Source organism: Equus caballus, chromosome 30, assembly GCF_041296265.1.
Source record: "Equus caballus isolate H_3958 breed thoroughbred chromosome 30, TB-T2T, whole genome shotgun sequence".
Lineage (NCBI taxonomy): Eukaryota > Metazoa > Chordata > Mammalia > Perissodactyla > Equidae > Equus > Equus caballus.
Window position 1 is genome coordinate 13,428,753 of NC_091713.1, and position 22,473 is coordinate 13,451,225.

A 22,473-nucleotide genomic window follows, 5' to 3' on the forward strand; every position below is an offset into this window, starting at 1 on the left:
TAATTCTAAGCATTACCCGCTAAGCACTGCTTTGTCTATATCCTCAAGTTTTGATAATGACATTTTCACTATCATTACTTCAAAATATTTTCTATTTTCCATTATAATTATGTTTTTGATCCATGGGTTATTTAGAAGTTTTTGCTAATGTCCAGAGTTAAGTTATTTGGGATCAGTTTGCTCAGTCTGAGGCTTGCTTGTAAGCTGTGCTAGGGCACATACACAGCACCTAGGGCTAATTCAACCCCACAGTTAGGGGATGCTAACGTTATTATTATTAGCCCCTTTTGAGGACTCTGTCCAATGCCACATGTATCAGCAGGTCTTTCCACTCTGTCTGCTTAAACACAAATTATTCCCAGTCCCGTGGGAGGATCTCTCTCCCTCCCTCCTTCTCTCTCTCTCCAGCTCCCTTCCTCTCTCCAGTTTTCTCCTTTCTTCCTTTCCGCTATTTTTGCCCTGCAAATTTCAGCTGCCTTGGCCTCCCCAAATTCTGAACTTTGTCGCCTCATCTCAGCAAGGTGCCCACCTGGCTGGGTTTGGGACCCTCTCTGTTCTGTGGCCTGGACACCCTCTCTAAGCAGTGAGCTGGGGCCCATGTAGGGCTCACCTTGTTGCTTCTCTTCTCTCAAACACTGCTTTTCTCTGCTGCTGTTGCCTAGTGTTAAAAACCCATTTTTTCTATCATGTTATTTGGTTTTCTAGTTGTTTAAGGGTTGGGGGTAAATCCAGTTCCTGTTTGTCCAACACGGCCAAAAGCAGAAATTGGTCATTCCTGATAACTTTTTTGTTTATTTCTTTAACCATCTTAATTTCCATAAACACGTTAATCAACTTTTTGTGGTTTATTTGTAATCTGTGTCTGAACATCTCATCCTGCCATCTGTTGTTTCTGCTGGCGCTTTCTCATGGTGCCTTATTTCTCTGCGTGTTTATTTCTGCCTGGGGCGACTCATTTTCGTTGGCATTTTATTTGTGAGAATTCTTTGAGACCCTGGGATAAAGATGGTTTAGTTTAGCACTTGTATTTACTGCTCCTTGGTGCTTGGGATCACTACCAGCTGAGGGTACTCTATATTATATTCTCAGCTTGAAATATTTTAGACCACCCAGATATTGAGAATTAACACTGCAAACCTGCGTTAATCCAGCCTGTGGTTCCAAATTCCTAGGACAGTTTCTTCTCTGCTCAATACTGTATTTCTTGTATACATGAGGGGGCAGGTGTAGTTGAGGGGGATTTTCCTATTAAGATCTCCGTGTTGGACAGGCTTTGGGCTTTGTCTTCTGTTTTCTTTTTGCTAAATTATAATTTATTTAATTTTCTTCAGAAATTGCAGCCTATATTTATTTTTCTTGAAGTATAACTGACATATGATATCTCATTCTACATCATAGTGAGTCTAGATTTATATTCATTATGAAATGATCACCAAAATAAGTCTGGTTACCATCTGTCACCATACAAAGTTATTACGGTATTATTGACTGTATTCCCTATGCTGTGCATGACATCCCCATGACTTATTTGTTTTATAACTGGAAGTTTGTACCTCTGAACCCCCTTCACCTATTTCACCCACCCTACCAATTCCTCCACCTCTGGTAACCACCAGTTTGTTTCTTCTATCTATTAGTCTGTTTCTGTTTTGTTTTATTTGTTCATTTGTTTTGTTTTTTAGATTCCACATGTAAGTGAAATCATACAGCATTTCTCTTTCTCTGTCTGACTTATTTCACTCAGCGTAATACCCTCTAGGTCCATTCATGTTGTTGCAAATGGCAAGATTTCATTCTTTTTTATGGCTAAATAACATTCCATTGTATCAGTATACCACGTCTTCTTCATCCATTCATCTATTGATGGACACTTAGGTTGTTTCCATATCTTGGCTATTGTAAAGAATGCTGCAATGAACATGGGGGTGCATATATCTCTTCAAATTAATGTTTTCGTTTCCTCTGGATAAATACACAGAAGTGGAATTTCTGGATTGTATAGCAGTTCTATTTTTAATTTTTTGGTGAACTTCCTTACTATTTTCCATAGTGGCTGCACCAATTTACCTTCCCACTAACAGTGTATGAGGGCTCCCCTTTCTCTGCATCCTCACCACTTGTTGTTTTTTATCTTTTTGATAATAGCCATTCTGACAGGTGTGAGGTGGTATCTCATTATAATTTCAATTTACATTTCCCTCATGATTAGTGATGTCAAGCATCTTTCCGTGTGCCTGTTGGCTGTCTGTATGTCTTCTTTGAAAATGTCTATTCAGCTCCTCTGCCCATTTTTTTTTATCGGGTTGTTTGTTTTTCTGGATATTAAGTTGTGTAAGTTCTCTATAAAGTATGTATACTTTGATATCAACCCCTTATCAGATGTATGATTTGGAAATATCTTCTCCCATTCAGTAGGTTGCCTTTTCGTTTGTTGATGGTTTCCTTCGCTGTGCAAAAGCTTTTTAGTTTGATGTAAACCTATTTGTTTATTTTTGCTTTGTTGCCCTTGCCTGAGGAGACTGGTCCAGAAAAATATCTCTAAGACTGATGTCGGAGAGCTGACTGCCTGTGCTTTCTTCTAGAGGTTTTATGGTTTCAGGTCTTGCATTCAAGTCTTCAATCCATTTTTAATTTATTTTTGTGTATGGTGTAAGATAGTGGTCTTCATTCTTTTGCATGTAGCTGTCCAGTTTTCCCAACACCATTTATTGAAGAGACTGTCTTTTCCCCATTTTATATTCTTGCCTCCTTTGTCATGGTTTAACTGACCATAAATGTGTGGGTTTATTTCTAGGATTTCTATTCTGTTCCATTGATCTATATGTCTGTTTTCATACCAGTACCATACAGTTTTGATTAGTATAGCTCGTAGTAGAGTTTGAAATCAGAGAGCATGATATCTCCAGCTTTGTTCTTCTTTTCAAGATGGCTTTGACTGTTTGAGATCTTTTGTGGTTCCATACAAATTATAAGGTTCTTTGTTCTAGTTCTGTGATAAATGCCATTGGTATTTTGATGGGTATTGCATGGAATCTGTAGATTGCTTTGTGTAGTATGGACATTTTAACACTATTAATTCTTCCAATCTATGAGCATGGTATATCTTTACATTTATTTTTGTTGCCTTTAATTTCTTTCATCAGCGTCTTACAGTTTTCAGAGTATGGGTCTTTCACCTCCCTGGTTAAATTTACTTGTAGGTATTTTATTCTTTTGATGCTATTTAAAATTTTTTTTCTTAATTTCTCTTTCTGATTACTTGTTATTAGTGCATAGGAATGCAACTGATTTCTGTATATTAATTTTGTATCCTGCAACTTTACTGAATTCATTTATTAGTTCTAATAGTTTTTTGGTGGAGTCTTTAGAGTTTTCTATATACATCACATCGTATGCAAATAGTGACAGTTTCACTTCTTCCTTTCTAATTTGGATGACTTTTATTTCTTTTTCTTGCCTAATTGCTGTGACTAAGACTTCCAATACTATGTTGAATAAAAGTGGCAAGAATAAGCGTCCTTGTCTTGTTCCTAATCTTAGAGAAAAAGCTTTCAGCTTTTCACTGTTAAGTATGATGTTAGCTGTGGGCTTGTTATACATGGCCTTTATTATGTTGAGGTATGTTCCTTCTATACCCACTTTGTTGAGAGTTTTTATCATAAATGGATGTTGAATTTTGTCAAATGCTTTTCTGTATCTGTCGAGATAGTCATATTATTTTTATCCTTCATTTTGTTAATACAACATATCATGTTGATTGATTTGCAGATGTTGAACCATCCTTGCATCCCTGGAATAATTTTCCATGCCTTTTGAGGCCATATAAACTAAGCTGAATATTACCTGGTTTGGCAAATGTCTTCAGGGTAAAAGTAAGCGTCAGTGTTCTGCTTACTTCTCTTGAGTTCTCAACTTGTTTTTTGGCCTAAAAATTCCCTTCTCTTTTACAAGGTCAGCGATGCATTTAATAAGATTTGTGAAAATATCTTATCCACAATGTTTAATTGTACTTGATAAGAAGGTCTTTTTAGGTAACTAGACTACCATATTGATCTTTTGCTGCTTTTCTGTGCTTTTCTTTATAGATCTCTCACTGTTCTAAATTATAAGTAAGAGAATCAATAACTTACTATCCAAAGTGGGACACTTTTGGGAATGAAAAGGGGTGCTTAATTAGTTTTCTGAAATATTTTCTGACAAAGCCATTTATATTGGTGAAACTTTAAAATAGTTCTATTCAATAGACACTTTCAAAAACATTTTCTTAGAAAAAAATAATGTACAGCAAAGTAAAAAATTAAAAATTTGGGGGCTGGCCCCCAACCAAGTGGTTTTAACCATGCACTCCACTTCGGCAGCCCAGGTTCACAGGTTTGGCTCTCAGATGTGGACCTACTCCACTCATCAGCCATGCTGTGGAGGCATCCCACATACGAAATAGAGGAAGATTGGCACAGATGTTAGTTCATGCCAAATCTTCCTCACCAAAAAAAAAAAAAAAAAAAAGAATTAGAAATTTCTTTATTTTTTATCTAAACATCTGAATATTAAAATAAAATAAGCAGAATAATTATTCTTGCTACATCTTCACATATTTTAACCATCTTGAATATGTCTGTGTCTAATATCTTTGTCAATGGTATTTTTGTTAAGACTGCATTTTTTTCTAAGCTATCTTACAGCCACAGCATTTTTCTTCTTCAGTTACCTAACCTCTACCTATATATTTTATGTACACGTGTGTCCATGTGTGTTAACATATAAAACTATTTGTACATTTCAATAACTACAGCTTCTATTTCTCTTGGTAGAATATCATAGTCTGGTTGAAAATAACTATGAATTTGTGTGCACCACAACAACTCGAACTTCATTTTGGTGGAATGAGTTTCTCAATGCAGTAAGAATTTTGTGTGTTAAAGTTTCAGAAGATCTTCCCCCAAGTTAATTTCCAGATAACAATTACAGAATTTCAGGGGGCCGGCCCAGTGGTGCAGCGGTTAAGTGTGCACGTTCCACTTCTCTGTGGCCCCGGGTTCGCCAGTTAGGATCCCGGGTGCAGACATGGCACCACTTGGCAAATGCCATGCTGAGATAGGCGTCCCACGTGTAAAGTAGAGGAAGATGGGCATGGATGTTAGCTCAGGGCCGGTCTTCCTCAGCAAAAAGAGGAGGATTGGCAGTAGTTAGCTCAGGGCTAATCCTCCTAAAAAAAAAAAAAAAAAAACCTAGAATTTCAGAATTTAACCTTTTATACTGTTTGAGCTCTTGTCATCTAATATTCACTTAGTTCCTTCTTTGCTTCTGCAGAAATATATTTCAGGGTCCTCCCTCTTTGCAAGTTTTGTTTTACTTAATAATTGCAATTCAGTACAAGCTTCAGAGACTGAGGTTTTGTGTTTCATTTGTTGAACACTTGACTACGGACTTACCCCTTATTTTGAATAAAGTGCAATCAAAATTTAGAAGACCTATTTCCAAAACTCCAATACTTTCTTGTAGAACAGCTAGGTAGATTCATAAGTTATGTTTTGAAGTTAAAACCTGTCTAATGTCAGCAAGTTTACATCATTTAAGCTAGTTCTTTTAAAGTTTCAAACAAACATTTTTCTAATCCAACTGATGACGGGCAGCAGAGAAAGAACAGCTCACTGTCCTGAGGAAATAGTTTTTTATTTAACATAAGCTTCATCACAAAATATTTGTAATTCAGTTACTCTAACTCTATATAAGTAAATTTTGCAAATTTTGACAACTACACCATGTATTTCCCTGGGTGGAAGTAGAACTGTGTTTGAGCACAGTTAGGAATGAGGTGTGTGCAATAACCACTGGCAAGTGCATTTCAGCACAAGTGTCTCCATGTAGTAGGGACATTATGTCTAAAAGCGTGAGCTCTGTCCTCTGCATATATTGCATATGTTACTAGATGAAACCATGGAAGTAGAGAGTGACGGTCTGCCCAACCCTTCCCATCTCTTTTTTTAAAGTCTTAGTAGTAATACTTTGTTTGAAAAAATGAAAAATCCACTACCAAATAAACCAGACGGGATGCAGGATGATAGGCCTCAACTGAGACTTTTCTGGGCAAACCAGGACCTCAGCCACCTTAAAGCCCTGCAGAGCAGGGCCCCTGTCTCATCTGCATTTGCAGTTCCAGGGCTCGCAGAGGGCCTGCCTACAGTTGAGGTTCTTAGTACATGCTTGTTGGGTGAACTCCCCCCAGATAGCGCGTTTGCTTGAATAAGACTTTCTCTGTGTTAGTGCAAGGGAATGAGGATGGGGCCGTTCAGGCTTCGTAACAAGACCCTCCAAAATCCACCACGTAGAGGGCTGCTTCCTCCACTGAGACTTAACCGCAAGCAGATGACTGCTTGTTGCCATTTTGGAACATCTTTTCTACATGCCAAAGGTATTAAACTTGCCTCTACAAACTGGCTTCATCAGCCGTTTTGACCCATACACCCTGCTGAGACCCAACGTTTTTGCTCTTGAGAACCTTGTGCTGGGCAGTATCAATCTAAGGAGAGCCCTGGGGTTGTAACACAGATGCAGTTGACAGACTGACCTGACTTGACTTGGCTAGAGTCTTGACTCAAATGGAGGGCATATTGGTGGTTCTGAGTGCACCTCTTTGGGGAACGGTGTTGCACACATTCCTCAAGGGGGCCTAACAGGAACCTGGGCGGAAAGGTCTCTCCTGCGATCACTCCTTGCAGACTGTGAGCTCTGCACACCCCAGTAGGCCATGGCTTGTCCTCTAGAACACTTTGGGAGGCTGGAAGAGACTCTGCCACAGCATAGGTGAGACCGTGAGCCTTATACTCGGCACTCGTTCTAGCCCCTGGCCATGGCATCTGCCTTGGTTTTATTCTGACCAAGGCTCCTATGAGAAAAAGAAAAGGGAATGCTTTAGAAGTTAAGGGGTTAGGAAACTGGGGGGGAGAGTTCTTTTGATGGAGATGAACCCATTAGATATTTATGTAAATATATGTAGAAAGGCAGCTCTGTGCTGGACGCTGTGTTAGGTCCTGGAAGCATAGAAGGGAAAGAAGTGATCTCTGCCTGAGGTTTGCAGTTCTCCAAGAAGGAAGCCTCGTTAGTGGTCCTTGGGCCAGCCATCTAACCCACTGAAAGCCTTTCCTGGCACTTTAGAAAAGCCCTGAGATGTTTTGAAAACTTTTGAAAAGGGAGGGGAGGGCACCAAAGCAGTGGCATAAGGAAGATGTGATTCATTCCTGATTTGCAAGCCTCTTGCACGGGCCGGACTTCCAGAAACTGCCCCGTTCAGGATCTTGCAGGGATAACGGTGATTAGAGTGTGAACTCAAACCACATTTATCCCATGTAAAAATGAATAGCTCTTTGTGATCGAACTTCTCAACTTAAAACGTGCAAAAACTGTGTAACAATAGCCTATCTTTTTTCAAACAATCACTGGAAAACTCTAAACTTTCTTAATTTTTTTTTCAAGAAATATATAATTCCTTCATGTCATTCCCCCTTAAACTGTTATGGACTCTCTCTTAAGTTATTAACTGTATGAATTGTGGCCTCTGTGTAACATCTTTTCTCAGACTTGCACCAGTAATGGAAACCATTCTTAAACTTAATTTCCTTTTAATTCCTTCCAATTGCTAAGCACTGGTCTTTGTGCCAAGAACCAATCCAGTTGGTACATTTTGTGAAGACTGTGGGATCATGTTTTTCTAAACAACACATGATACCCAGAAGGCATTCTAACAGAGTTGCCCTCATCACCCTACTTACAGTTGGTTATACTTGATTTCAAAAGAAAAGTACCCCTGAGCAGTCCATGGCACATGTGCTTAACAAGAGTCTTCCAAGTTTTCCCCAGGTGGTGACTGGTTAGTGGTCTGCAAGTAACAAGGACCATATTGGACAAGTATTTTCAGCACAAAATACGATAGGCAATCTTTGGTCACTCTTATTGGCAGACTTATCACAGGAAAAACAAATATTGGAAGGCTTTTGAACCACAGATGCCAAAAAATGTCAGTTTAATCTAAGACTGATAGAGTCTTGCTAAAAAATGAAATGGCACTTTTGTGCATCAAAGGACACTATCAAGAGATTGAAAAACAACCCGCAGAATGGAATAAAATATTTGCAAATCATATATCTAATATAGGATTAATATCCAGAATATATAAAGAGCTCCTACAATTCAACAGCAACAAAAATTCAATTCAATTCAAAAATGAGCAAAGAACTTGAATAGACATTTCTCCACAGAAGATATACAAATGGCCAATAAGTATACAAAAAGGTGTTCTACGTCATTAGTCCTTAGAGAAGTGCAAATAAAACCACAATGAGATACCCCTTCAAATCTGTTAGGAAGGGTATTACCAAAAAAAAGTATTGGCAAGGATGTGAAGAAATTGGAACCCTTTCACATTGCTAGTGAGAATGTAAAATAGTACAGCTGCTGTGTAAAATATTTGGCAGTTCCTTAAAGTGTTAAACACAGAATTGCCATATTATCCAACAATTCCACTCCTAGGTATATACTCAAAAGAACTGAAAGCAGCAGCTTGAACACATACTTGTACAGCATCACAGTAGCCAACAGGTGAAAACAGTGCAAGTGTCCATCAGTAAATGAGTGGAAAACAAAATGTGGTCTAGCCATACAATGGAATATTGTTCAACTGAACCATAGACTTAAAAATGGTTAAAATAGTAAGTTTTATGTTATGTGTATTTTACCACATTAAAAACAGGAAAAGGAAAGGAAAGGCAGGTGATTTCAACGGATACAAGTCCCTGGGAGTTGCTAGCACTGTTAGACTTCTCCTTTTTTTTTTCTGAATAATTAGTGGGTTAGTGGCTTGAGTGGGACATGGGAGAATTTCCGTAGACAGAGATTAAAGGAAAGGGCATTCTGGGCTGAAAACCTGGGACGAACACAGATGCAGGAGAGGCATGAGGGTCCACACTTGCTCAAGCAGTCGTGAGTAGAGTAGTACAGCCAGAGTCCATGGTGTGGGGAGCCCTCTTAGGATGTTCTGTAGCCTCCTCCTCACTGGGCTGCTCAGCTCCAGCTCCAAAGCCACCAAATCATCTTGCTGTCACCCTTTACACGGTAAGGAAGAGGCCTCCCAGACTGTCAGTCAAGGAAGCAACAGTGGATCAGAACTATGGCCATGCTGGTCAGCAGCCCATTGGGCCAGCACCTGAGAGCCCCCATCTCAGTGAATAATGGACTTTATGGCAATGGTGCTTCACCCTTCCTCTTAGAACCACTTTCAGTATCTCCAAGTGAGTCTTAGAACAGCCACTGGTTAGGAGCAGGGGGCCGGAGTGGAAGGAGAGGGCACGAATGGCTCATCCTGACCTTGATAATCAGAATCCTGTTTTAAGCTCCATGCTGCTGACTTCAAAGAACAACCATTGCACAGGGAGAGATAGAAGCTTGAGATCACAGGAAGGAATACATTTAATCGTCTAATCCATCCTCCCAAGAACTGGTCCAAATCCTTCCTGACAGGTGAGATTCTGTACCACTGGCCTTGCAGAATGAGCCAGCTTATGTCATCTCTCTTGGAAGGTTATCTGACAACACAAGGGGTGCCCACTGATATGCAGTGTGATCGAGCAGAGGGAGATTAGACTTCCCTGTCCTTTGTGGGCACAAGATCAGAACACAGTCAAGTGAATGCAATGAAATGACTACTCAGGGCTCATATTTGCATTTTCTCTGTTTATTTTATTTTGATAGAGAGAAAGCATGGAATTGATAGATTGAACTCTGGAGACTGGAAATAGTCATAATTATAGTCTGATGTAATCATCAAGTCTAGACTGCTATTTAACCTCTTTTTAGCCTTTCTGAGGAATGTGGCGGAAGTGCAATTCACCTGGGTTTCCAGAGCTGGAAAATAAAAGCCCTGTAATTCACCCAGTAACCACGTTGCTCTATTACAGTTTGGTTTAGAGAGTAGGGGAAACAGTAGATGAGACCCTTCCAGATGTTTCCCTGCTTTTTTTTTGGTAAACATATTTCTTTTGAAAGAATTCTAAATACACTTGCAGATTTTCAAAGCCCAGATTCTACACAGTTTTAATGTCAACCACAAAGGACGATCACAGACTGAGCTATAGAAAGAGGCACCATAAAAATGCCACATCCAACATAAGCTTCATTTATGTTTCTTTCCTGAAACAAACATTAAAACTCATGGAAAAGCATAGGAATGTTCTAAAACATGTAAGTTTATCACTAAGGTGACACAAGAGGTTGGAGGATGGTATGGTGGGAAGGCAGTGGGACAGATTTGAGAGAAGGCACTAGGAAAGAATAGGATTTCCTTATATCAAGAATTCCAGGGGCTGGCACTGTGGCCCACTGGTTGAGTTCACACACTCCACTTCAGCGGCCCAGGGTTTCACCAGTTTGGATCCTGGGCACAGATGTGGCAGCGCTCATTAGGCCATGCTGAGGCAGCATCCCACGTGCCACAACCAGAAGGATGTATCACTCGAATGTACAACTATGTACTGGGGGGCTTTGGGGAGAAAAAAAAAAGACTGGCAACAGATATTAGCTCAGGTGCCAATCTTTCGCGGAAAAAAAAGAATTCCACTTATAACCCTCATTTCCTTTCTTCTTGAGAATTCTTTAAAAATTCTTTGACATCAAAGAGAAGGACAGGGTGAACAGAAATCGGGGGAGAGGCTCTGGGTTACCATGACAACATCTCTTTTTTTTTCTTTTCCTAAGATTGGCCCTGAACTAACATCTGTTGCCAATCTTTGTTTCTCTTTCTTTCATCTTCTCCCCAAAGACCCCAATACATAGTTGTATATTCCAGTTGTAGGTCCTTCTGGTTGTGCTATGTGGGACACCGCCTCAGCATGGCCTGATGAGCAGTGCCATGTCCGCACCCAGGATCTGAAGTGGTGAAACCCCGGGCCACCAAAGCGGAGAACGTGAACTTAACCACTCGGCCACATGGTCGGCCCCGACAAAATGACTCTTGACTTCATCTCTATCACCTGTCAGTGCCTGACTCCCTTTTGGATCACTGCAGAGATCTCTGGCATTGGGATTAACACATGCTCCTAAACCTGAGGATGATTTGAAGTTGAAGAATTGCAAAGTTTCTAAATAGGACAATGAGCTCATCTTTACTGAAAAGATGTGTAATGGTTATAATGCAACATAATTGAGATGTTTCCTTATCCCTCCCCAGTAAAGCCATCATAAGCCTCTGCAAAGGCTCTATAAAAAGTGACAGGGCTATAGAAAGTTCTACTGCAAAGCACCAATTATTAATGATAATGGCTGGGGCCAAATAGATTTTAAAAAGGAAGTGAAACTTCAGATAATGTGAAAAATGTCAGAGCAGTATTTATATTCTAAACTGCAGTAACAATGTAAACATTATTCTCACTCCTAGTCCGGCCCTGCAGGTGGATCAAATAGCGAGGGTGCAGCTATGACCGATGAGTCTGCATGTTCAGTACGTGTACGGGGTCTTCTTATCGAATCTTTAGGCGCCCCTTTCTAGCATCTCAAGCTTCATTAGCATATGCAATTTTTGGCAGTCTATTAATTCAGGGGAAACCCGTGGACCTATTATTTTCTATTTGTCTGTAAGGTCTACTAATTTGCCTTCTAAGTTTTTGTTTTTGTTTTTCTGTTTTGTTTTTCATCAAAGTGATGACATTCCTAGCTCCTGATTATGCTAAACTAAGTAAAAATAAATATAGGATCTTTTCCCTTCTGTCTTAGAGCTAGTAAATCATAAACCAAACATTATCCAAGTTGCTATAAGAAAGGTCAAAAGACAAAGGAAGATCAAAATAAAAGCACAGCTCCTGCCCTCAAGGTTCTTAGGATCTTGTGGAAAAGAGCTACCTGGAATTAACCAAACTGTGAGGTTTGAGGGCACAGGCCTCTGACTGACACATCTGCTCGGGATTTCTGACACCAGCTGCAAGGAATTAGAGTCCAACTACAGAATCAGAGGGAAGAGTCCACACAAGACTACTCTCACTTCCAGCACCAACTGCAAGTTAGGAGTATTCCCCCCAAAACCACCCTCCGGTTTGTTAGTTTCCTGGCAGGACTCACAGCTCCAGTTTATTACAGAGAAAGGATACCGATTAAAGTCGGCCAAAAGAAGGGATGCAGAGGGTAGACTCAAGGAGGTTCCAACACAAAGCTTCCATTTTCCCCTCCTGTGGAGTCAGAATGTGTTCCCCTCCCTGCGTCCGTGTGTGACAACATGCACTGAGCGTTGCCAACCAGGGACCGACGCGGAGCTTCAGTGCAGAGATGTTATTGGGGCTTCATTAAATAGGCATAATGGATTGATTGATTTCCCACCTGGTTGAACTTGGTCTCCAGGTTGACTGATACAGCATGACCCAAAGCCTCTGCCCCAAATCACACCGTTGGTCTTTCTGGTGTGGCCAGCCCCCACCCTAAGACCATCAGGTGTGGCCCTAAGATCTGGTGTGTAACCAGTCTCCACCCTAAACAAAGACACTCCTAACAGGTACAACACAGATTAGCTCCCAAAAGCTGAGGGCAAAGGTTAGGCCTCTCTTTGAGCTAGGCCATATTCTTTACTACACAAGAGTCGAGACAAATCTGAGCAGAAAGGAAGTGCTACATTATGTGGTAGGTGGATGGGGGCTTAGAGTGAGCTTGGATGACCAAGCAGATATTTGAAGAGCAATAGAAACAACATGGCATATTCCTAAGCAAGAAAACATTTAAGGAGGACAGATAAATGTCTTTTAAAATGCAAAGGGCCAGTGTGTGCAAAAGGATTATTCTTACCCTGGGTGCCCCTAGAAAACAGAATGAGCCCCCATGGGTTAGAAATGTAAAGAAGATTTAAGTTCAATATAAGAAAGAGCTTTCTAATAACTGAGTCTATGCAAAAATATTACACAGGCTGCCTTGGGAGATGGTGAGTTCTCAGTCATTAAAAATATTCTGGCAGAAAGCAACTCACCTGTTACGGTGGCAGTTCTTTTAATAGGAAATGCAATGACCCCTAAGAAGCCTTTTGACTCTAATACTCTGTGGTTTAAAAAATATTTTTCTAGGGCCAGCCTGGTGGCATAGTGATTAAGTTCATGCACTCCACTTCAGCAGCCCGGGGTTTGCAGGTTCAGATCTTGGGTGCAGACCTACACAGCACTCAACAAGCCATGCTGTGGAGGTATCCCACCTACAAAATAGAGAAAGATTGGCACAGACATTAGCTCAGGGCCACTCTTCCTCAAGCAAAAGGGGGAAGATTGGCCACAGGTGTTAGCTCAGGGCCAACCTTCCTCAGCAAAAAAAAAAAAGGAAAGAAAAAAAGATGAATTAAAAATATTTTTCTTTTTTTTCATTCTCAATTAAGCATTTTTTATTGAGGTATAATCGACATATAACTTTATACTAGTTTCAGGTGTACAACATCATGATTTGATATTTGTATGTGTTGGCAAAATGATCACCACAGTAAGTCTAGTTAACATCTATCGCCATCACAGTTTCAAAATACTTTTCTCTCTTGTGTGAGAACTTTTAAGATCTACTCTCTTAGAAACTTTCAAATATGCACGAGAGTATTGTTAACTATGGTCACCATGCTGTCCATTGCACCCACAGGACTTATTCTATAACTGGAAGTTTTACCTACTTTTCAACCTTGACTAAGAATTGTATCCTGGAATCAGTGGACTTTGTATAGTGTGATTCGTATTAGACGAATTACCTTTGAAATGTCTTATGCCTACCTGGGTGCTACAGTCTTCAAAGGCATATACATTTCCCCAAGCAGAACTTAGCTTTAGAATATCTAGAGTGATTCAGATTCTACTAATTCTGAGTAGTCAACAGCCTTGCTCTAGCTAAGAAGGAATGAGCTGTTAAGCAAATGAATAATGTAAAAAATGGCTTCATGGAACACATTTAATTTGTATAAGTGAATCCGTGTTTTATAACCACTTGAGTCATTGCAAGTGTGTCTTGTTAAATGAAATCCAAGCAGAGTAGTTAGGATTTTAACTTGAAATCTTCTGTTGGCTATAAATTCAAGTTACATCATATAGTTCTTGTAAAATGTTCCATTGAGACTATTCACAGTTTACAGCTGGTGTTTCTCGTGAAGTAGGATAAATTAATGTGAATTTTATCTTATTCAGATAAACGAAACACTGATATCCAGGATCAAATGGATTCATGCAGTCCAGATTTCCTTAGGCTGCATCTTCCTGTGTGTTCAGTGGTAAACGATTAAAGTCATAACTCAGATTTCATTGGCCCCAACCCATACCTTCCACTCAAAACCTCTGGCTTGTGTAAACTGTCTTCCCATCCACATACTATGCGAGGTCCCTCCGGGAGCTCTCATGAATGCCCATCACGGGCCTCGTCCTGCTGAGGACAACTACCGCTTGCCTAGAATAGCAGGCCCATGCTGGCCACCATCTCTTTTCTCCTGCATCTCACGGGGCACTGCCACCAGAGTTCTAGAGCCACCATGGTGCCAGCCCTAGATGCCAGGATGGCGTGGGGAAGAATGCATCTCTCCTGCATATTACCCTGCGTCAGAGGCATCCTAACATGGTACTCCTTGTGCCTCAGGGTTCCACAGGGTTTAATAAAGAGCTCTATGAGAGCACAATTAGATTAACCTTGTCTACTCATAGTGGTTAGTTTCAGGCTCTCCACCAACAGGTGGTCTTACGTTAAGCAAGGCATGAACGCATACCAGGTGGCATATTGTTGGATCACAAAGGCCGGTTCTTCAGCTGGGAGTGGTGGTTCCTTGCAGGATCCTCTTCTAAGCTCTCCCCTGATGAGAGCGCTCATCACCTCCCACACTGCTAACACGTATGCTGGACACAGGGCACTCTTTTTGCCAATGCCTTATTATACAAGCCAGAGCCACTCTCACTGGGAGACCTGAGAACTGTGTTTCTGTTGAGCTTGCCATATGAGGCACTCTCCTTCCCAGCATCCCATGGAAGAGACCTGCCTCCGCCATCTGTGGTACAAATGGAGTAATATCTGAACTGAGCAGCAAGCACTTTCATGTAGTTCCTTTTACAAATGCCATTAGAATAGCTTGGCCTGTGGCAAGTTTTTGGTACTTCTCTAGTACCAGAAACCAAGTAACTCATGCCCTAAAATGTTGGCCTCCTTGAGGGGTACTTCGCTGAGAAAAGACCACTCCTGCATCTCAAATGGCTTCCCCAGGGGGAAGGCATATAAAGTCTTCTCCCAAGGGTATGGCATCCAAGAAGCAATCACGAACAGGGGATCATCAAGTCCCTTACAAATAAGTAAACTCAAGGGAAATGATTTTCTCCACTGTGGACGTATGTATTTCATTCTGTCCCAACTCAACAGTGTCACAAATAAAGGCACTTTCTTGGGACCTGGAAGACAGACAGAGGCACAAGAATTGCTGTCACCCAGTGGGACTGGTGACTCAATTTGTCCTCTACACAACTGTCTTTCTAATGAGGGATAAACAGCTGCACAAATGCTGCCCACCTTGGCGAGAAGCATTGAACCTTGGATGCTGCTGTCTCAGAACCCTGCTTCCTGATATCTTGGGCTGACCTCAGGATGTCGCTGGTGACCCTTCAGTCAACAGTAGAAAAGGATCTTCGCAAACCGCTAGGATGCGAATAGGACAGTGGGAGAGATGGTGTAGGGTACCAGTGGAGTAGCCAAAAACTAGGCCAAGTTCATGATTTTATTCTTTCTCTTGTCTTCTTTTCTTTTGCGTTCCTTCTCCCTTTTCACTCTCCTCTCTCCTCCTGGTGTTCAGTGGTGGATGCAGGGGCCTGGGGCTTGGGGGCTAGGGCAGGGAGCTCAGAACCCTTGGTGCTGGCTTGATACCTGGCAACTCCTGCCCAGCATCACAGGCTCTCTGTTTGGGGCCATACAACATACTTTGGCATTTACAGGTACAGTGGGTAGAAGATGGGACAATTTCTGAATGCAATGTAGTTCCAGGGTGACATCCTTAAGAATGTAAGGTATACCAATATTTTGTTGGCATTTAAATATTAGTTGTTATCTCTCTCTGAATAGCTGACACCTATAAGAATTCTGTATGTGTGGTTTGAATACTGATGGTGTATTACTTAAAAGAAGAAACACACACTGTCTCCCTTTGCTAGAAAACAGCATTCCTGTGTGCGTGCTGGGGTTGGCGCATGTGTGTGCACGTTGATGATTTATATGTCTGCTTTGGTTCTTGCTGCCCACGGGAATCTTTCTCTTGTAAATTATTCTGGAGCTTAATCAGTTTTCTGGATTAACTAAGCTCCTTTCTTTCAACATTTTCTTAATAATTGACATAAATGAAGCGGTGCAGCCTCATCTTGCTTTTTTCGTGCCCTTATTGTGTTTGTATTGAAGGCAGCACATTTTTGCAAGTAGAGCCATGCCCATTATAATTGGACATCCACAGCTCTCTCCCCAGAAGCAGGACTTGGAAGAAGGGCCGCCCCTGCTGCTGTAGTTGGGTTGCCCATTCAGAGCTCATCACTTTCTTCTCCTTCAGAAGAACATGGTCAGCAGATGCCCTTCTTTCTGCCACCAGAGTTCTTCACCTCCTTTCTGGGAGAAGAAGCATATTTCACACTGGTCATGAAAGGAATGGCCTTTTTCTTGTGCCAATACCTGGCCAACATGAGAGTGTGACTTTGGACATCTTATTTCATCAGCAGCCCTGTACCAACTTACCGGTGGGGAGAGTTTCCTCTTCTGAGGGTGGATTCCAGACTGTCCTTTCAGAAAGGAATTCAGAGTTTCATTGGGTGTTTGGGGGTCCCCAAGCAAATAAAGTGTTCTTTGTACCTCCTCGGACACCTTCCATGTAGGAAAATTGCAGCCATGGAGACAGAGCCATACTGTGACTTTCGCGGTCTGGGTGTTCTCTAGCAGTCAGGATGTTATGGTGACAGTGGGGACACCCCTCAGCCTCGGGGGGGGTCTTTCCTGATCATGTGCTGTTTTAGATTTGTTCTTCTGTCATTACCTTCAACAAATGGTGTCACAATGTGTGTTTACAGGTGTGTCTCCTTCACTGGCTCCTTGAGCCCGGTCTAGTCCATCTTTCCCGCACTTTCTCAGCACCCACGGGGGCCTGACTTAGGGTCAGTGCTCACAAATGCTTCTTGAACGAGCTGTAGCAGACACGAATGAGTTAATGAGGTGAATGAGTGTGAACTGCCTTGCAGCCCTTTGGAAGGACAGGCTCTGCTTCTGCATGAACTAGGAAATGATCTGGGCAGTTGCCCATAGCTGTTCCTGGTGCTCGAGTGATTTCTAAAGCCCAGCATTTGTCCGTCTGCCTGTTTCCATGGTACTGACTTTAGCTCTCTCTCCATGAAACATCTGAACGGAGAGAGAGACAACACAGGCAACAAGCATCCAATCAGAAAGAGATCACTGTATAGGAAGGAAATTAAGACACACCTTCATGCTCTGGTTGGTGGTTCTTTGGCACTGTGTCTGATATGAGACCACATGGTGTCATTACTCTGGAGCACGGGTCAACAAACTTCTTCTGTAAAGGACCAGATAGGAAATATTTGTGGCTTTGCAGGTCATATGGGCTCTGTCACAACTACTCAGCTCCACTGTTGTGGTACAAAAGCAACCAGAGACAATACGTTAACAAATAGATGTGGCTGTGTTCCAATAAAACTTTATTAACAAAAACAGGCAGTGGGCCGGATTTGGCCTGTGGGCCCTAGTTTGTCAGCCCCTGTTTGAAAGTACTAATTGGTCTTTCATGTTCTTTTAAAATTATTATTAACTAAAATTTGTTCATTATCCTGTTCTTTTTGTGTTCTCCTGTTATGTCTAATAAAAAGCTGACTTGCTTAAAAAGCAAGACATTTTTCCAAAAACCGCTTTAAAAGATGTGTGTGGTTGGGGTGGGAGAGAGGTGAATATGTGTGGATAAAACATGGCTACTATAAGGTAGATGGTAGATGGTAGAATGAGGAAATTCTACCATCTGTGGCAACATGGATGGACCTTCAGGGCATTATGCTGTCAAATAAGTCAGACGAGAAAGACAAATACTGTATGATCTCACTTATATGTGGAATCTAAAAAAAACAAACAAACTCATAGAAAAGGAGATCAGCCTGTGGTTACCAGAGGCAGAGGGTTGGGGGAGGGGACTGGAGGAAGGGGGTCAAAAGGTGGGAACTTCTAGTTATAAGATAGGGAAGTCCTGGGATGTAACGTACAGCATGGTGACTGCAGTTAACACTGTTGTATGTTACATAGGAAAGTTGTTAAGAGAGTAGATCCTAAGAGTTCTCATCACAAGGAGAGATTGTTTTCTTTTTTCTTTCTTTTCTTTTCATTGTATCTATTTGAGAAGATGGATGTTAGCTGAACCTATTGTGGTAATCATTTCACAATATATGTAAACCAAGCCATCAAGCTGTGTGCCTTAAAATTATACAGTGATGTGTCGATTATTTTTTAGTAAAACTGGAAAAAACACAAAACAAAACATGGCTACTTGAAAGGGTGGCACGGTCCTCCCCCAGTCCCCAGTCAGCTCTGCTCTGTCACCAGCCCCTCCTGCTCCTGCCCAAGCTGTCCAGCCCCCACCCACATAGCCCCAGAGCTCCTAAATCCCTGGCCAGCCTGGCCGTGGGGCTCGGGTGGCCGGCAGCTCTGCACCTGGCTCTTCTCTTCAGTCTTGACGCAGAGGGGCGGACTGAGTTTGCGCTGACCGCTGCCCTCGCATCTCTTTGAACTTTTCTATTTTCCCACCAAAGCCACAGTTAAAGTGCAGTTTGCAGCCCTCAGGACCCTGCCCTTCTTTCACCTTCCCTCCCCAACCTCAGTGTCTTTGTTCTGAGTTAAAGGATCATCATGAGGTGGAAAAAAAACAAAGCCACCAATTTTCTCTCCCATAAGGATGTGTTCTGGAGTCTAGAAAGGCCCATGCGAAAGAGTCTTGCTAGCAGTTTTACTGGCTTTCCATAAGGAGAGCTAAAATGCTGGTTGCCAAGCAACACACATGCCCTGGCTTCTTCCAACAATGTGGACTTAAAAAGAAATTTGTCCTGTGATTGACTCATGAATGGGGAATCATGTGGAAATACGCAGGGCAAACAGTTTGATGTAGCTATGTTATATCCGTTTTTTCTGTCTTCAGTATTTTTCTCCTTATAGGGACTTCCATGGGGTCACATGGAGACATAAGTGGGGTGCGCCTTCAGCAGAGTGCACTTGATTAACAAGCCTTCCCATTAAGAACTTCATAGTACAGTCAATCCTCATCGTCTGCAGATTCCATATTTTGTGAATTGGCCTACTCGCTGAAATTTATTTGTAACCCCCCAAATCAAAACCCATGGCGCTTTCACTGACGTTCGTCATTCACAGACATGCGCAGTAGCGAAAACTTGGAGCGGTCCAATGCACATGTTCCCACTGAAGCTGAACAGGACCATGCTCTCCCTTCTTGTTTCACGTCTCTTCCTGTAAACGAGTGTCCTTTTTACAGTCTATTTAGTGCCGCATTTTTTGCATTTGTATGCTTTTTGTTGGTGATTTCACTGTTTAAAATTTAGCTCCCCAAGCATAGCGCTGAAGTGCTGTCTGGTGTTCCTTCCTGCAAGAAGGCTGGATATGCCTTATGGAGGAAATGTGTGTTAGATGAGCTCCCTTCAGGCGTGAATATAGTGCTGTTGGCGTGAGTTCAATGTTAATGAATCAACAATATGATACATCCAGAAAAAGGAGGAAGAAATTCACTGATCTATACATCAAGCTGCCCTGGAGAGGGCTAACGTAATGTCTAAAATGCATGATGAAGCCAGGGACAAGTGGCTATATTTGTGGATTCACGAGATGACTGATTAAAAAAAAAAAAAGCGTAGTGGACAGTATTGTGAAGCTGAGAGCCAAAGAATTGATGGTCATGTTATCCAGGGTCAGGAGAAGGTTAAACCCTCCTAAGCTAGTATTTTATTATAACGAAATAGTGCATATAATTCTCATTTGTAAGAAAAATATATTAAATAAGGTGTCTTTAAACTGAAACACACATGAAACAAGGTTATATATTGATCAACTGACGAAACGTTGTGACCAGAAGCCCTCAGGAACCTAACCCTCTATTTCCCCTGGGGACAGTGGCTCAGTATTCACTAATTCAGTGTTCGTGGAGATTTAATAGAACGTAACCACCACAAATAATAAGAAGTGACTGTGTGTGATCTCAGCTTAACCCTAGTGGCATCTATCTTCCACTTCCCATGTGGAAGACAAAGCCCAAGACTCATCCAGGTGCACTGTCTCCACTAAGATCGTCTGCCAGAAATGGGACTTGACTTCCCGTGTGGTTGCCAGCTCTAGTGGTATCTGGGACATCCCTGCTGGATACATTTTGAACGGAGTTAAATGTTTACAGCCAGGCCTCGCTCCTCTTCCATGGCCCCCACCTTTCTGTCTTAGTTTGGGCTGCTGTGACAAAACATCACAGACCGGGGGGCTTAAACAACAGACATTGATTTCTCACGTTCTGCAGTCCAGGAAGTCCAGGATCAAGGCGCTGGCAGATTCTGTGTCTGGGGAGGACCTACTTCCTGGTCCGCAGACGCCATCTTGCTGATATAAACTCACATGGGGGGAGGGGCGAGGGAGCTCTCTGGGGTCCCTTTTATAAGGGCTCCACCCCCATGACCCAATCACCTCCCAAAGGCCCCACCCCCTGATATCATCACATTGGACGTTAGGTTTTGACATGAATTTGGGAAAGACATAGACATCCGGTCCATACCACTCTCCTTCCATCACTTCTATCACTGATTGTTTTGCTGGAAGAAAAACCCTGAAATATTTTTAAATTGCCCTGGAACCGAGCCATGGTGGGCCCGGCGTCCCTGAACTGACACCTTAATTGGTCCCAGATGGAAAGGAAAAACAATTGCTCTCACACCACCACCTTTGCTCCCTGAAGGGCTGATGCAGGTCACGTGTGAAATGGTTTCCCCCTTTCCATGGTCTCTTCTCTGCTGACAGCAGCCTGGGTCTCACACCACATCTGCTGAGCTGGACGGTCCCCCTCCAGGGAGCTCTGCAGGGGGTGGCTGACTGACAGCCTGGTGGGGACACTGACGTGAGGACAGACCTCTCACCTGGTGTTATAAACACAACACAGAGATGGGAGCATGGGGCACAGGAAACAAAGCAGCTACCTCAGCCGCCAGGATCAGGGCCCGCTCCAGAGACGCAGTGACATTTGGCAGGAGTTGAGAGGACACATGCTGATGGTGACGTCAGCAGAGCCTCTTAAAAGCGAGGCAGGAAGAATGTTGGGACAAGTACGGGAATGGAAAAACATGAGCCATTCCTCCAGGTCAGCTTTTAAAGAGTCTAGAAACACAGTCTGTAAACTCCTGGGCCTCCTTATCACCACTCAGGGTGCTGACCCCTCACAGCACCTGCAGAGTCCCCAGAGGAGGTCTTTCTAGAAAGTGCTGCTTTCTGTTGCTGAGTGAGTGTGTGGGCGTATGCCTGTGGTTCTGCACTTATAATCAGGAATATGAATACCTTCATTACTAGTGTGCAAATGTGAGAGTTAACAGACAACGGCAATGAAGTGGTTGCAACTCTTTTGCAAAAGAAACTTTGCATGTATTACAAACACCTAGATCTTCAGTACAGGCTCATGGCTCAGAACTACAGAAATGCGCAGGGAAGGGCCATGTGGCAGATTGCATGTTGAATCACCCGTCACAAAGCCACTCTCTTGATCCCTTCCTCTCGTTTCTATTCCCAGGTCTCGTTATGTGCAGTGTCACATGCACACACACAGACACACAGGAATACCCCATCACAGCCAGGACGGCAGTGCCAAGGGAGGTGTTTTGCATGAATTCCATCCTTGGGGTTAGAAGCACTTGCTCAGCTGCCAACTACAAATAGCCCTGTGCTAGAAAATGATGTTAATTAGTATGCCATTAAAAAAAAAAAAAGGAAAAAAAACCCTCACTGCCCACAACGAAAAAGCCCTGTAGAGGCCCGAAGTCCCACCCTGACAGCCCCAGCGAAGCACGGCCTGCTAATGCAGCCCTAATTCACTTTGTTGGCAGAGAAAGCAAGCTCACCATGCTGCTGCGGGAGTCCCTGGGGAATGTGAACTGTCGCACCACCATGATCGCTCACATCTCGGCCGCGGCCGGGAGCTACGCAGAGACCCTGTCCACCATCCAGATCGCCGCGAGAGTCTTGAGGATGAAGAAAAAGAAAACAAAGGTAAGGAGCTCGCAGGGGGCGCGCTGGATGAAGGAGCTTTCGGAGGCTTGCCCTGGACCTGAAGCCGAAAGAGCTGAATCAGTATTTCTAATGCCCAGCACCAGGGGCGTGGTTGAGGGTGGCTGCCAACATGTGGCTCCGTGTCCACCTCGGGGCAGGAAGACCTTTGGGCCAATAGAGAAG

At 42.6% G+C, this 22,473-nt stretch overlaps 1 protein-coding gene across 3 annotated transcripts in view; it reads left to right on the forward strand.

Annotated features, from left to right (window-relative positions):
* Positions 1-22,473, forward strand: part of KIF26B (kinesin family member 26B) — a 441,074-nt gene that overhangs the window by 394,143 nt on the left and 24,458 nt on the right. For all 3 annotated transcript variants that reach the window (XM_023632451.2, XM_023632452.2, XM_023632453.2), the window contains one exon: positions 22,128-22,290. In XM_023632451.2, the coding sequence (XP_023488219.1) occupies positions 22,128-22,290 (163 nt within the window). The remainder of the gene's footprint in view (positions 1-22,127; positions 22,291-22,473) is intronic.